The sequence below is a fragment of the Haemorhous mexicanus genome, chromosome 1, assembly GCF_027477595.1.
Source record: "Haemorhous mexicanus isolate bHaeMex1 chromosome 1, bHaeMex1.pri, whole genome shotgun sequence".
In the NCBI taxonomy this organism is placed as follows: Eukaryota; Metazoa; Chordata; class Aves; order Passeriformes; family Fringillidae; genus Haemorhous; species Haemorhous mexicanus.
In genome coordinates, this window is record NC_082341.1 from 131055380 (window position 1) to 131072280 (window position 16901).

General features: G+C 36.5%; 1 protein-coding gene across 1 annotated transcript in view; it reads left to right on the plus strand.

The window, feature by feature from the left end:
• Positions 1-16901, plus strand: part of RALYL (RALY RNA binding protein like) — a 185433-nt gene that overhangs the window by 142172 nt on the left and 26360 nt on the right. The window contains exons 4-6 of the mRNA XM_059863015.1: positions 6309-6356; positions 9946-10109; positions 10740-10862. Coding sequence (XP_059718998.1) covers positions 6309-6356; positions 9946-10109; positions 10740-10862 — 335 coding nt within the window. The remainder of the gene's footprint in view (positions 1-6308; positions 6357-9945; positions 10110-10739; positions 10863-16901) is intronic.

Genomic DNA, 16901 nt, shown 5'->3' on the forward strand with positions numbered 1-16901 from the left:
AGGGGTATTTCATGTTCCGGATGACTCTTTATAGGCTATAAAACTAAAACTGTCTTGTTGTGTAGAGCATTCACAGAGAAGTAAAATTCCAGCCATGTGATTGTATACAGATGAGTGATGGTAATGTGGTTTTGCTGGGAGGAGGCAAAAATCATGCAATGGGAGTTCAGCAAGAAGGTAACAGGGTAGGAAGGAGGAGTCAGAGAGAGACCTTAACAGTATTCATTCTTGGAAGAAATGACAGGCCAGCCACAGATATAACAGAGCAGTCCTGATTTTATGAGGCGTTTATTTTACAGTTTTTCTACCTGTAAACAGGTAGAAAATGCCTCATAAAATCAGGTAGAGTTCAACAGCTGGTTGTGTGATGCACAACTGCCCTTTCCACTCATCTCTGACCAGACTGGAACTGAATCCAGTTTTGTGCTTGGATGCACAGAACTGGATTCAGCTATCAGATGCACTTGCCGTGGAAATTATTACTCATTGGGTCAGGAGTAAAAGAATGCTTTTGCAGATTCACAGAATCTGGTATCTTAGAATCTGGTAATCTATAATCTTGTATCTGGTAATCTATATTCTGGTATCAGAATCTGGTAATCTATATTTAACTGCACTTGCAGCAGTTGGAAAGCATTGTCCTGGAAAAACAGCCGCTATGGCTTGACATCACAAGCTGGGGTCAGGACGCTGAAAGTTCTGTCCCATTTACGTGTCCATTTTGCAGCTTTAAATCTTGAATTGCTCAAAAAAAAAAATACCAGAACTACCTAGTAATTTAATCAGTAAATTTAGTGGAAATGAGAACACAAATTTAACTTAAACCCTTTTATATTTTGAAAAATGGAAAGGAAAGCATGTGATGCAATTGTCTAGATTTTTTTTTCTTTTACATGAACTCTGACATTGTCACATTCCACTTGATTAATTTTTTGTGAACTCTGCTTTTGTGTTTCATTCAGTGCTTCTAAGACAGCTTCTCTGAAAAGTGCATAAAGTTTCAGATTTCTGGTTTTGTTATCTTAAAAGTTAGTCTTTCAACTCCAGTGCTACCACTAGGATTTTAATTTAAACTGTTGTTCAGTGAAATGCTGTGGAAACACTAAACCCATCACTTAATCCTACACCTGCCAACAAGAGTCGGCTGTAGTTGTCAAACCAAGTCAAATGACACTCCTTCAATGTACACAATATTATTAGCAAATTGGATAATCAATCACATGTGTATGGTTTGACAGTAGTACTTTGAACACACTGAATTTAAAACAGATTTTTAAGAGGCAGGACCCATCTCTCTTGTAATAAGGAAGAAAAAATATCATAGAGACATTGCAAACTCCCCAGACTATACAATTAAAGGACACCTTGGGAAATGGTTGGGCCACTGGAAATCTTTTTCTTTGCCTTACTATGAAATGTGTCCAAGGGAAACATAAATAATTGGACATTAGTTTATCTTTGCAACAGGAGAAGTTTGGGGAGATATTAGGTAGATGTACACAGGTATCTTTACGTTAAAAAAGATACTGTTTTGTTTCTAAAGAGCAGCAGGGCAACAATATTAAGCAGAGGCTGTGTCTGCAGACACAGTAAGTAGTTTTAGTTAGGAGGAATTCTTATACTTAGCTGTACAGAAAATTGTTGGGGGTTAGTTTTGCCTGCATCACTATTGTCTGTCTTGCTTCCATAAACAGCTCTGAAACCAGCTGATCCCCAGACTGTGAATATTGATCTCAATGTCTTTGTTCTTGTCTGCTTCACAAGCTTTGCCTAATCCTCCACAGGAAAATGCCTTAGTGTTTTAATTACCTGAATGTGTATTTGCAACTTTGAATATTTGCCCAAGCTTTGTCTAAAATTCAGGTTGCACAATAAGTTCAACAGTTTTCCCAAAATACATTTCACTGGGATAAGAGTTCTTGGAAGAGAGGATGAGAGTAGAGAAGGAACCTATCTAGAGACAGAAAAAATACAGCCTAATCTATTGCAAATAATTTCTGCCTAGTGCCTGCAGAAAGATATTTTAATAGAAAATGGTGTGTCAGCTTTTTTATGTATACATGTCCTCCTTGGACAAAATGCACCTCTTCAGATTAGAACTGGAAAAATTTTTTCAGTTATGCAGAAAAAGAAAATATCCACTTAAAGTATTACATTCCATGATGCACTTTTTGCAACTTAACTCCTTATCTTTTCCCCACTCAGGAAAAAGTACATCTTGCTCTTATTAATTGAATAAATGTGCAGAATTAAGGAAAAAATTCAAAAAACTTTTATTAACTTATGGTTACAAAATTACTATGCAATTTAATCATTAATTGAAATATATAAATAGTAGGTTATGTTCAATTGTTTCGCATTTTGGGATAAGTGATTGGGGATTTTGGTGTTGAGCTGTTCTTTTTAACTATACCTGTGGCCTCCATTTTTATTTGCCCTCATAACTTCACTATGGAAATGAATGTAAAATGCTTCTCTGCAATTATTTTTCCTCTTCCAGCCCCCTCTTTTTTCCTAGTTGAAAGAATCACTGAAATAATTTGACCATTGATAGTAAGTCTGTCAGCAAAAATGCAGGCTCTGGAGAAAGTTCTCTTTCTCTGCAGAATATGCAGCCTGAACTGCAAAACAGTGGTGTCCTTCCTCTTCTATCAGCATTCTCATCCTTACCTAAAATAGAATTTTCTTTCAAGTAATGGGGGGATTCAACCCACCAATTTGATTCATGTCTGAATCTACTGAAAAGTGACCTGAAATCTCCACCATTTTTTTCAATAGCTTATGGAAGTAACTTCCATCTGATTTATTTTCTAAGGGGGGAAGTTTCCATCTCTCAATGCTTCTTCTCTAAATCATCTAGTTACCCTCACTGACTTCCTTTTTAACATCATATCAGTTTAGACTGATTCTCTTTTGCTCTCAACAACAAAAATTTCTAACACTCTTTTCCCATGACATGAGAAATGATTTCCCAAATGACTGGAATACTAGTTTCAACCATTAGGTTGATATGTGCTTCCCAAAAAGAGTTTGATTGAATGAATATTGCTTTTATATTTAATATTTTTATTCAGGCCTCATAACAGAGAAGAAACTGACAGCATAAATAGCTATAGCACTGTCAATTAAATTAAGATACAGTGTGCCTGGTTTGTCAACATTTATGATTTAAATGTATCTTTGTACCGGTGGAAAGAAAAAGTGGTAGTAGCTAAGGCTGATAAAGGAAGACAAAAGTCTTGTTGACAGGAAAATAACAAAAGTTTTTTCTGCTCTGTTGTGCATTAACTCTCCTAAAGTTAGAATAACCCCACGGAAGTCAGTTATACCATTGATGTTTGGAGCTAAGTTAAAACAGGATGTGATCATTAATTTATAAACATCTTTTGAGGGCATAGCATAGAGAATGGAAAAAAGATTGTACTTTTGCAGTAATATGATTGCATCATCAGGTATATAAAAACATAATAACATCCATACTTTTATTTCAAAGATGCAGAAGCATAACATTCTATTTGCCCACTTGGCACATGTGCAGCTGCTGATAGGCACAGGAACTTTGAATATACACAGCATCATAGCTCTGAAAATATGGTCATGGGGGAGACATTTATTCTTCAGGCATACACAGTTTAAAAGATACATATAGTGCTTAGTGAAACCAAAAAAGACAGCATGTACAAGATTGTCTTGCTGATACTAAGTTAGGAAAAGGAACCATGACTTTTGCTTAGTAGAAGCACATTTTATTGATGAGTTTTCTTTGCCTCATTGTGAGACACATGTAAAGCAGTGTCTTTTGCTGTCTACTGCATTAATATCAGCATCATGCACACAGTTCTATTGTTAATATTGTCAAGATGGCACACATTTGTGGTTAAGTAATCTGCCTGTTTACAGTGCCATTAGGAAACTGCTGACTCCAACAGTTCACAGGCTTGTTTAAACCTTTCTCTGCTTCTGACCTGCTGAGTGTTTGGTATTCAACACTGTATGAGTGATTACCTGTGGCCTCCATTACACAGGCTGTTGGGCTGCTAAGGAATAACTCTCAAGAGGTTAAGAGCCTTGTAGTCATCACCTTGATCTCAGTGCCAGTGATTATCTGTGCTAATTTTCTGCTTGGTGTTGTATTGCAGCACTGACCAAGTCTTATGTCTGTACCTTGACATGCAGAAGCAGGAACAATTATGGCTGTAGATAGAGAGATATACTGGGTGCTTTCACACTATAATCTCTTCAACATATTATTACAGATGAAACATCATCATTCAACATAAAATTTTCATGCCCATATAGGGGCCAGCAGTCCTTATTCTATTCTGTAAGCCAGAGCTGAGTTACTACACAAAAATATAGTTGTCCTATAGCCTTGCTCTAACTGGTGCCAGTGAATTATTCTTCACCAGCTTCATGGTATTCAACCTTGAAAAGTGAATTTGTCCAGTCTTTATGCAAATTCAATAAATGTCAATTCCAGGCAAAAGGTTTCATGTGACAGGGCTTTTAAATTTAATATTTTTTTCTTCAAATTGTCTGTTATCTTCCACTTAAAAACCCATGTTGAATATTAAGTATGGGCTAACTGAAGTTATTAATCATTCAGCTAAATAAAACCACTAGGAAGCTGTGAATAACTGTAAATAAATAATACCTTTGATACTTGCTACTTAGTTCCTTGCAGACTGAAGTGAAAGACAAAATAAGAGCTGTCATATAGTTCAGAAAAAAAATTGCCAGTTTTACATTAAGATATAGCGATGCATCTTACGATACAGACACAAGATCACTATATACAGTCTACTATTATTTAATGATATTTTACATCCTCTGCCACACACAGCCTACCTGCTGCTGGTTTCTAGTCTCTCAGGCTTGTTCAATTCAGTGTTTCACATGAAATGTACCTTAGGATTTCTTTTCTCAAATAAATTAAAGAAAGGGCCACAGTTGCCTGCAGCTCTCATGATCTTCTACTGCAATATTGTACGGGCAGACAGCACAACTTATTCTATTATTTACAATTGGGCACTTGCATGTGAAAGAGGTGTGGCAGAGAAAGAGATTGTGCCCTGACCTGCTCTGGTAGAATTCTTGACACATTCTTCAAATTATGCACTAAAAACCCCATTTTGCTCAATGTTCAAGAACAGAAATTATCCACAAGTCCATTCCCTGCAAAGAAAAGCTCCTTTAATATGTAGTTGATCTTTAAGGTCCTTTCCAGCCTAAATCACACCATCATTGTATAGTACTCCTTTCTTTTAAGGGAAAGTTTTCTTCTGTGTTTTGTCCTTATTACCTCTGTCTTTTCTACCTTTTCCCTTTCTCACTTAAAGCTTCTCCTTCTTTTGTGATACTTTCTTCCTTACCTTTACTATTCATAATTGTCCTTCTCAAAACAGTAAAAGAGCATGTTACTAGGCAGAGTATAAATAAACCCTTGTGACTTTTCCATGCAGAGCCTTTATTGGCTCATTGGTCTGTTGGTTTGGGGTTTGGGTTTTTTTGGGTGTATGAGATACATAAGACTTCTTTGTTATTTCTTCACCACAAAAGTAGAAAGTTTGTAATGGAATGCAAAACCAGGAATCTGTGATCGACTTTGCTATTGACAGCTCAAAAATAGTTTTCTCTCGGACATCTGTAATTTCACATTTGTTTGTTTCCCTTGATGGTGCCTGTCCTTTCTCAGATTAGTGTGTATATTCCTCCCTGAACCTGAGAGGAAATGCATCCCTGTAACACCTATTTAGCAGGGGTTTTTTTTAATGTTTTACTTTTTCTCTTTTCAAATGAAAACAATTTGGTGGACCCAAGGACCAGTAAGAAGCCCAATCCTTTCATGTTTCTCTAAATCAAAGTAACTGTCTTAGCTCACCTTCTCACTCATTTCCCACTCTTTCATGTATTTAACTGTCTTCCTACTCCACTGATGATGCTATGTTAGACCAGAAGAGAAGAGAGTGTCAGTTTTGGAATGCTAACTTCATTTGATCACTCAGAGAATTACACTATAATGATCCTCTAATTACAGAGCTGTCTCACTGTGTTAAATCCTATCTGTGTGTGCTGTCAACTGTTTACACAGTTCTGCGTGCCCCAGACTTCACATTTCCAAATATACAGTGATAGCTGACAGCAGCATTGACAAACATAATGTACATTGCACACAGTACAAAGGAAGTGGAAGGACTTTGAAGAAGGGATAGACATTTGAGAGTAAGCCAATATTACCACAGAAGTTTTAATCAGTTTGTATTTTCCTATAAAACTGTTCATTCTTGTTTTTCTGTGTTTTTCCACAGTGGTTATGTCTTTGACTATGACTACTACAGAGATGATTTCTACAATCGGTATGTGTGCCTGTATTTTTGTACATCCTACATAATTTCTTATGTTTGTTGATTATATAATCCCATTGTTTGGTTAAACAGGCTAATTCTGATTTTATTGATTATTCATTGCATTATTTCTATCGTGTATCAGAAGACTTTTTTTAATATCTTGCAGAAAAGATCACCACCACCAAATGTATGCTTAATAAACAGGCCCTTAGATTTTATCCTTCTCTAAGAGTTTTTGGGATATTTGCTGTGCTGAACAGTTTAATGGTAGTTTAATAGAGTTCTTCCAGGCTTACTTCACTGGGATGTATAGTGGCTGTGAAACTCTTCAATATGACATTCCCAGCTTTGTATTTTCATCCATGTGCACAAAAAGATACAATGACTCCTCAAGAATGTTCCAAGAATGTTTAGAAGTCCAGAAAAACTTTGATAGAAACAAAAGCACAAGCTGAACAGTGTGTTCCTATAGAACAAAAAAAATTTGCCCCCAAACGCCTGAGCAATTGGAGGTTCTGCCTTGAGTAGTTACACACAGCCTAGCTCAGCACTGTGAAAATGTATTTATTCAGATGCAGCAGAATCCCAACACAGGAGTAGAAAGCAGGGGAGCACTTGACACCCAGAGGTTAAGTTAGCATGTGCTATATACCTTTCTACTTAGGAACACAGCAGAAAAAATGTAGAAACAATATTTTTATGTTTGTTTTCTCCTGATGTGAGTTCAATTTGAGCCACTAGTTTTAGTTTTGCATTTAAATCACCATGGCCCCTTTGGACAAAGCTAGAAATAGTGAGATATAGCACAGCATATGAACATATGAAGTAAAAGCCATCAAAGCAGTTTAATCCTGCTCAGTCCAGCCTTTGCAGTAAAGTCCAGCCTCTGCAGCCTTTCACATGGCCTGAAAAAAGTTAATTTCCATAGGCTTTTATTTATTTTTTTCCAAGGTTACAGCTCTGAATTTCATCTGTGGAATTGTATGTTTTTTAACAGAATAGCATTTCTCATCTATGCCACATGAATATTAAAGGTATATGTCTAGTTTTTTCCTCAATTCTGTATTTTATAGTTAGCAGGAATGATAAACTGTAATGGTCAATTTTCACCAAATAAAAAATAAAAAAACATAAAAAAATTATTTTAAAAAGTTACTGGACGTTAAGGGTTGTTTCTTGGTATCTCTCTTGATAATTGTGTTGTTATAGAAAACCATTGACAGTGAAATGTATCCATAGGTCTATTCAATAGTATAATTTTTTTAATTTAGAAGTCTCTTAGAGTTAAGACATCAGAACTTCTATGGTAGAAAACCTGAATATGAGGTTGGCCTCATAAGGCTGGACATGTTGTTCTTCTGAAAATAAAAACTCTATGAGGTGAACAGTCTGTTTTAGATACAAGTTGATGGAATGGAAAGAAGAAAATCTCTATAGTAGTCATGGAAAAGAAAATCCCATGGAGAATTTGGTGTACAAACTATTTATAGAAAATATAAATTAAGAAATATAGTCATGATTCTTTGAATTTTTTTAACTTCTGAACTTTCTGAGTTGCTAGGTTTTATCCCAAACCATAGATCTTGTTTTCTAATGTTTCAACCGATTAACTTTCCAGACTCCCTGAAGGGACAATATGTCTTTCTTACCTTGACTAAAGCAGTGATGGGGTCAAAAAAGGGTGTCAGGAATGGATAGTTCTTTAAAATAAAATCTATATGAAGACAGATTGGCAAGATCAGAACTGTAAATTTAGAAGGGTGACTGAAAAAAAAGGCATAGTTGTATGCACACGAATGTAGGGGCAAAGAACTGCTTTGGAACTGAGCATTTCTCTTCATCATTTCTCATATTCCAGGCACAAGAAAAACAGACACCGTGCTTCAAAACTATAAATGGAAGCATTATTTTTTTAAAAGAAAGCATATTATTGGAATATACAGAGTGGGACTAAACAAAATACCAAGCCCAAAGGCTTTGCATAATTTCACAAACAAAAGCAGGAATAGATTGATAACAGTCATTTAGATAAATGTTTTCTTTTATCTATTTCAAGAAATGAAAGCATAGTTTCACCTTTCACTATATTATCTAAAGAGAAATTATTGGATGTTAAAAAAAATATCACCTTCAGACCAATAATCACATTATGAACTTTTGCATGGCAGCTTATAGCACTTCAGAAACATTTTTTTTCCATTAATATCAAAAAGGAATTTATGACCAACCTGAAGATCATTTAATATGATAAATGATGACTGGCAATAAACACTAATATTTGTATTAAAAGTAGAAAAAATGGTTTATTGTCCATCTCCACACACAATTCTTTAGTTATGCTAACAATGGCTCGAAGCCACTCATTTGTGGGAATATTTGAGGCCATCGATTTTTGTCATTGAGTGTAACAGGATCCCTGTGTCACATTTTGTAGGCAGCTATGGAAAAGGAGGGAGATGTTACGCTGTCTGTAGGATTACAGTACAGACAGAAGTGTGGCTTGATTTAAGTACTAGGTATGTAGTCACCAGAAAATGGTTTAGAAGATTTAACTCTGTGCTCTTTTCATCATACTCTTAGATGCTGTGGTGAGTGAATAACTGTTTCTTGGGAGTCTGTTTTCAAATGTTTATCTATCTGCCCAGCTGGCTGACAGTGCTCACAACTGTGAAGATTAAACATGTGGTTATAAATTTCCATAATTACTAGTTGCAAATAAATTTGAGAATATTTTATGAGGATGTTGCTTCAGATTCTGAACTGGAAATCTTTGGTTTTTGAACTTTCTTCTCTTGACCTGTCATATCCAGAACCCATATATTTTATGTTCTAAGTATATCTGTAGCTTTGATTACCTTTTTAATTGCCTTTATTTCCCTCTCACGGGTTAGTTACCTGCTATTGATACTTGCATCATTAGGATTAGGCTATTCTGTTTGGGAATAAAGGTTCATTTTTGTCATAGAGCGTCCTTGGTAAAAAGTCTGAATATCTGCCTGCTACAGTGGTTTTGTTTTGAACAATTTTTTTTTAATTAAGCATGCTTGGGTATTTTAGTATTTCTGCACCAATTCATTTTGCAATAAAGAGAACATATGCCAAGACTTTTGTTATTTCAGAAACTGCAAGATATTTCTTTATGGTAATGGTTGTCTTTAGGATAGTTCTCTTTTGTACTTTACTTTTACATCTTTAAGAATAGCAGACGGAAAACTAGAATTTAAGCCATGCATGTAATAAAGGAGCTGAAATGTCACAACAAAATGTGCTGCTGTTGGCTGTGAACAATGAAATGATGTGGACCTGTGGAAAGCAAGTTAAGGATTTTCCATACGGCAAATAGCAGAGTCCCATAATACATCCTTCATTTGAATGACACACAAAAAATTTGAGCTGCTCTGTGCACCAGTGTGTGACTGAAATCTGAATAAGGCACTTAATGTGCATAGGTCCTTGAAATCTAATTTGACTTGATATAAAGTGATTACAGTTTCAAAGGGTAATTTTCTCAGATAACATACAAATTTAGTTGACAGAGCTCCCATGACATGAAATCACAGAGGGTTTTATGGAGTCCAGCTGACTAAATCTTTTCTAGGTTGTTTGATTACCATGGCCGTGTCCCCCCACCGCCCCGTGCAGTGATTCCACTCAAACGTCCTCGTGTGGCTGTGACAACAACTCGTAGAGGCAAAGGGGTTTTCTCCATGAAGGGAGCATCACGATCCACTTCAAGCGGGGCTTCTTCCTCAGGATCCAAATGTGAGTTGCTCATATCAGTTGAATGGTATTGAAACAATGATTCTAGCAATTTCTGCAGACAACTTAAACTATACAGATATCCCTATTGAAGTCATTTCCCAGCCTAAATCTCTAGCTTGAAAAACTGGTTTGATTACCAAAGCTTCCAGCTTCTCCTGCAAGTCAAGGAACACATTGATGACATTTTTTAAGGAAATTCTTTCAACATTTGACCTGCTCCCTCGGCCTCAGAAAAAGTCTTTTTAAAATCTCCTCTCAACCTGACTGCTCATTCACCATGAGATCTTGTGAACTGCTGGCAGTAAAAAAAAAAAAATAATAATCTTTTTATAGACAGACAGAGACACATTGATTTCTGTGGAGACCTCAGGATTGTATGTAAGCTGGTAGGGGTGGACTGGGAGGGGTGGGGGGTGGGGCAGGGGAGGTTGGGTTATGTGTGCTCTTTTTTACTGGACTCCTTTGAGTGTAGAAAGAGGCAAAATGTCTTTGTTTTAAAGGAAATTCAAAACAGGATTGGCAACTTGGGCTTATTTAACCCTTCTTTAGTGATTAAGAAGGGTTAACAGAGGAGCTAGATGGACAATAGGCATTCCCTCCTCCAAGCTCACCAAGCTCCCCACTCCCTAGTATGTCCTGGGAACTTCATCTTCCTCTTCGTGCATCTTTCAGCACCCACCTGTCTTCCCCTGCCCCTTATGTGGAGTGATACTGTCCTTGGAAGCGCCACTGGAAGAGGAAGAGAAAGATCAGGTAGGGATCAGATATTAGAAGGAATGAAGGAACTGCAGTAAGTCTTTTGCAGTACTAGAGTGCCAGCAAAACATCATGCTGTCTTACCATGGAATAGTTGAACCCATCAACAGTACATCTTATTGCCATAGGAGTTAATTATCGATGGCATCACCAGGACCCAGTCATATACTCTGTTTGAATAACATAGTCAAATCTTACACACTAGTCTCAAACAAAGAAGATGGACCTCGTGAGCCCATTAGGATCCATTCCTGATCTCTTGTATGACCCAGCAATATCAGAGACCTTGAAGGAAAACATGTAATAAACATCTAAATGCACGTGACAGAAAAAATGGACATGTGGTAAACACAACTAGAGATAATGTTGTGCATTCAGGAACAAAGAGCTCAAGACATTCCTTGGAAAGGATGATGTTCTGACAGAGAGGCTCTCCTGCATGTACAGTTAAATCACCTCCAAGTCTCCAGGGAATGAATGGGCTGGATGTCCATTACCACCAACAAGAGCTATGATGCCTAATACACAGAAAGACAGCTAAATTTAGGTGTCATATTATAAAGCTGACTCAGACCCTTAGAGGATGCCTGGGAGTAGCCATATTTCCTTTGTTCTCTGGAGGATGAATGTGAGTCTAAACATTTTCATACTTAGCTTGAAGTAACCCTTTCCTGAGTATTTTAAGTAATAAATTAGCTTTTTTTCTATAATTTTAAAAGAAAGGATGCAGCTCAAGATCTTCACTTTAGGAAAGTTAGAACTTAAATTACTTTGTTAGTCCTTTTCCATCCTTGGATCTTTGGGTTTTCACAAAGTGAATTAAAGCTTTAGTTAGAGCTCATTTGTTCATCAGTTTCTGTTGTCTTATGTACACGAATACTTAGTGGGATTACTACATTCAAATGACTAATTTTCCTAAAGTATACATTAATAATATTGGGCTTTTTTGCTGCACTTAGCCATGGAAAGAAAGTTTATGTTCAGAGAAGTTTTTTATATATTTTTCTTATTGTTCAGAACAAGAATAACTATAAAATTCTTCTATAGTCCTGAGGATCTTAGTAACAGATGTCAAGAAAAGCTCTCACCAAGAAATCTGAATTTCTATAGCAGTGAATGAGGCAGATAATATTGCATTAATATCCAGATATTTGTTCCACAGAACTACTGTAAAATTTGCTTCTGCATTTCAAAAAAATGCTTTGTAATAGTGTGTTGGGACTCAAATAATGCATGGCACAGATTATAGGATTCAACCCTAGTCCAAGTATCCACAGGCACTTGCTATAAGATTTCCAAAACACTGCCTGCAAAATTTGGCAAATATTGCAGAAACGATAAATTATTTAATGGAAGTGCAATCAGGAGTCTCCATATCCAAACAGACAGTGCTATTCCCCAGTGGAGGTATCCTTCAATGTTTTCAGGTGTGATCTGAATTCCAAGTATCAGTCTTAGAGCTCCAGGGGGCAAGATCATCCTTGGATCCAGCTCTTTAACTGAAGGCAGAGCTGCAAGATGCATCACTTAAGACATGGGCTTTTTGACCTGTTTTAGTTTTCTATCCTCAATTCATTACAATGACAATTGGAAAAAAACGCAGACTTTTTATTGTGATAAAATAAATTGCACAAAATATTCTTTCTGCATGCATCACATCTCTAAAAGGAATCAGATACCCAGTATACAGATTTTCATGCCTAATTTTCCCATAAAATTACTTTCCTTTTTGTCAATTCTAGTCAACCCATCATAAATATAGAAACATGATTTTATTGACTTGGACAGGAATATAATTAGCTGATTGTAAGACCTTTATCAGAGAAGTAATGGAGCCATTCCCTTAGAACTTCGATTTGGAAAGTAGAGAAAGTATGTTTTGCAAGTTCTTTTGCCATTTTCTTGGAAAAGTTGGTTATATTGAATTGTGGGAGAAAGCAATTTAATATTTTGTAGCTCCTTACTCTACACTGCTAATCTGAACCCCTTGAACTAATGCACTGTAAATTCTAATGTTAATTTATTGTTAGGTAAATAAGGGGAAACATTCAAGAAACATTCAACAAATTCTTCAATAAGGAAAAATGTAGTTCATGGGAAGGAAGCTACTTTGAGTTTAATGAAAGACCATAAAACACCCTAACTGCAAGTTTAGAATTAACAATGTCAAAATAGTACTGACTATGTTTTGAAGATTTCATCTCCATATAGGAAAACTCTCATGAGATCACATCCCTTAAGAGACCTTTCATGTGTAAGTAGAAATCTCATAGATATAATTGTTTACACTCAGACAGAATCCAAAAAATAAACCCCTACATGTCATATTAAAGGTCAGAACAGAGGAGACCCCTAAGTGAAATCATCAGAATCAAAAGGACTCTCTTCAGAAAAACAGAAATCCAAAGACAGAGGTTTATTGTTGCACGAAGATATTACAAAAAACATCGTATCAAAAATGCCTTGCTCATTGATGAGCATATCTGCAAAAATAATATCTCCCAGCACAGTAAACTCCAGTTTGACCAAAAAGTGACAATGTGCTTTAAATCTGCTTCCAAAACATAAAATACATTAGGAATATTTTATTTCCTTCCTAAACCCATAATTTTTCCAGGAACAGTTATCAATATTTTGTTTTCTTTTTAATTCCAAAGACTAGAAGAACATAAATCAGCATTTCCAAATTACCAGAAGTAACTCACAAAATTAAACATGTTGGTGGGTAAATCACACATAGTAGTTCTTCATGTTAATGGTATGAAGCAGTACATTCAAATTGCTATTTAGAACTGGGAAGAGCTCACTTTTTATTGCAATGTAGAAACTGAAGTGCTCAGAGTGTACACTGTCATTTTACACATCTGAAATCAGAACAAAAATATTAATCAAATCTTTTATACTCTATGTGCTTGAAATTAAGAAGTAGACACTTCAGACATTAAAATATGTATTGAATTCTGTCTTTAAAGGAATTAATTTTGACTCATAGAGTTTATATTTAGCTTCCTCAGCTGATCCATTTTTTAGTGATATCTACAGTAATAAAATATGATACAATATTTTTTATTAAACATGAAGGGCTTGGTTAAAAATACATGACATTTCTTCCCAAAGAAATCTGAATCATGCTTTGTGGATGAATCAATTTGCAGTTAAGAAAAAATATGTTTCACAAAAAGCTATAGCTCAACAGTAGCATTTTCATTTTTAAAAATGCAATTGACCTTAATTGTATTCCTCTTATAATGCTCTGGATGTGGCTGTCTCCTTTGATGTTAGATGCCTCAATGAAAGATGCAATCTAGAAGGCCACAAAGGGCTGGAAAGGGTCACTGAATCAAATTCCTTACTCTTGCAAGTAGCATCATCATCTAATCCTTTAAGATGCATCTTAAAAATAGTCAGGGTTTGGGTTTTTTCTATTTCTTGCAATTTCCAGCTTAGTTTGTTTCTCATTTGTTCATATTCTCTTTTTTGTTCCAACACTGTCTTAGCATAAAAGTGTTATTTCTTTTTACCTTTTTTTTTATCTTCAGCAAACAAATGCTTCTGTCACACTAAAGGCTTTCCATTTTTATGGTCATCTTCACAGCTGCTCTCCACACTAACCTGCTAGAATTCAGTGGTTCAACCTGTACTCACCAGGTCCTTATACAGAGACAATACACTTCTCAATCCTCAGCAATGCATCATTTGATACACCCCAGCCCTGCATTTTCCTTCTCATGGTTGCAGATAGTGATAGTCTGTTATCAACCCAAGGATAATTCTGTCACAGTCTTCTTCGGCAGATGAGCCTTGGTGCTAAGAGTTGGACTTCTGTTGTTAAGTGTAGGGTTTTTTCAGTGAAATCTTTTTTTTTCCTAATGTAACATTCCTTTAAATCACCTGACCTCTTCTTCCACTTCAGTTTACTCTGAATAAGTGATATCTTTCAATTTCATGTCATCAGCAAATTTCACCTGTTTATTTACCTTTTGCAGTGGAGTTGTTGAAGATACAAATTTCAGTAATAATTATTCTCCCTTTCAATATGTGAATTTCTGTTATATGCTGTCCTTTATTTTATCTGTTAATTGGGAAAAAATTCCTGAAGAATAAGTTACCTTCATTTCCTACTCTATTGCTCAAAAACAGATGAATAGGTATTTTGGACACATGCAGTTCTGGTGTCATGTTTACCAATGGCTTTGTTTCTTGCCTGAGATCAATTTTTAAAAAATATATGATGTTTTATAGGAGAATTTATATACTCAAAGCAGGACACCTAGAGCACAGAATTTATAATCTTTACATTTTATCTTCGTCATAACAATACTTTAAAAGCCTGAAGTTCTTGCCAAGTGCTATCACAGATCCACAGAATGGTTGAGTTTAGAAGGGACCTCTGAAGCTCCTCTGGTGCAAGTGACTTGCCAAGCAAATTTCTCAGGGCTGTGTCTGACCAGACCCATGGGAAGAAAAAATAAAATTCTCATGTTTAGGTGAAATTCCACATGCTTTAATTTATGTCAAAGGATTTTGGTGCATCAGTGAGGTCTACTGAGAAGAGTTTGGTTTTGTCTTCTTCATTTCCTATCGTACTGGGGAGCCCAGAGGTGGGCACAGTGCTCCAGATGTGGCCTGACAAGTGCTGGGTAGAGTGGTGTGCTGGGTTTGGCTGGGGCAGAGGCAATTTTCTTTTCAGTAGCTACTATGGGGCTGTGTTGTGAATTTGTGCTGGAAACAGTGTTGATGACACCAATGAGAAGGATGGGGATGCACAAGGAACTGGGAGGGGACACACCTGGGACAGGCAACCTCAGACGGCCAAAGGGATGTTCCAGGCCATTGCATTGCATTGCTTTTATTTCTTGGACTTTATTTCTCTGTTGTTTTCCTTTTCGTTATTATTATTACTATTATTATTATCATCATTAAATTGTATTTCAATTACTAAAATGTTCTTATCTCAACCAATTAGTTTTCTCACTTTTACTTGACTTATTTTCTTCCCTTCATCCTTCTGGATGTTGGAGGGAAATAAGCAACTGCGTGGTGCTCAGTTGCAGGATGCAGTTAAGTTGTGACAAGGAAAAGATCTGGCTCATGCTCAACTTACTTTTCATCAGGCTCCTTTATAATTTGTCTTTAGTAGTTGCTGCTTACTACAGAAATACCCACTACACTATAATTGAGAGTGGAATTTCTCTAGGAGAATATTTTTGAAGACTTGTACAATCCTCTGCAAGGTAAAACAGTAAGCAGTTGAAATAATTACACCATCACAATAATGGAAACAGAGTGAAAGTTTGGCACTTGTGCAGACTGGTTGAGATTTTTTTCTTTTTTCTTTCAGTCCTTTTTAGTTTTTACTTGAAGCAAATGACTCTATGATACTGGAATCATAGAATTATTTAGATTGGACAAGACCTGCAGATCGTCCAGTTCCAGTCTTTAGGTACTCACTACCTTGTCACCTAGACCACAGCATTAATATCAGATAGTGTTTTCTTTAACACCTCCAGGGATGGTGACTCCCAAGGCAATAATTTCCAATGTTTAAAAATCATTTCCTTAAAGAAATTACTTCTATCATCCAACCTGAACCTCCCCAGGTGCAGCTGGAGGCTATGTCCTCTTGCCTATCACCAGTTATCTGGGAGAAGTGGACACCTCCCACCCACCTTAAACCTCCTTTCAGTTTGTTGTGCAGAGTGATAAGGTCTCCCCCAAGACTTCTTTTCTCCAGGCCAAACAACCCCAACTCCCTCAAACACTGCTCATATGAAATTACCTCCTAGACTTTTCACCAGCCTTATCGCCTTTATTGTCCTTCTCTGGAGACTCTCCAGCACCTCAGTCCTTCTTCAGATGAGGTGCTTAGGCCTGGACACAGCACTCAAGGTGTCTCACCAGTGCTCAGTACAGGGGGACAATGACTGCCCTGCTCATGCTGGCCACACTGTTGCTGATACAGGCCAGGATGCCATTGGCCATCTCGGCCACTTAGGCACACACTGGCTCATGTTCAGTGGTCTGTTGCCCAGCACT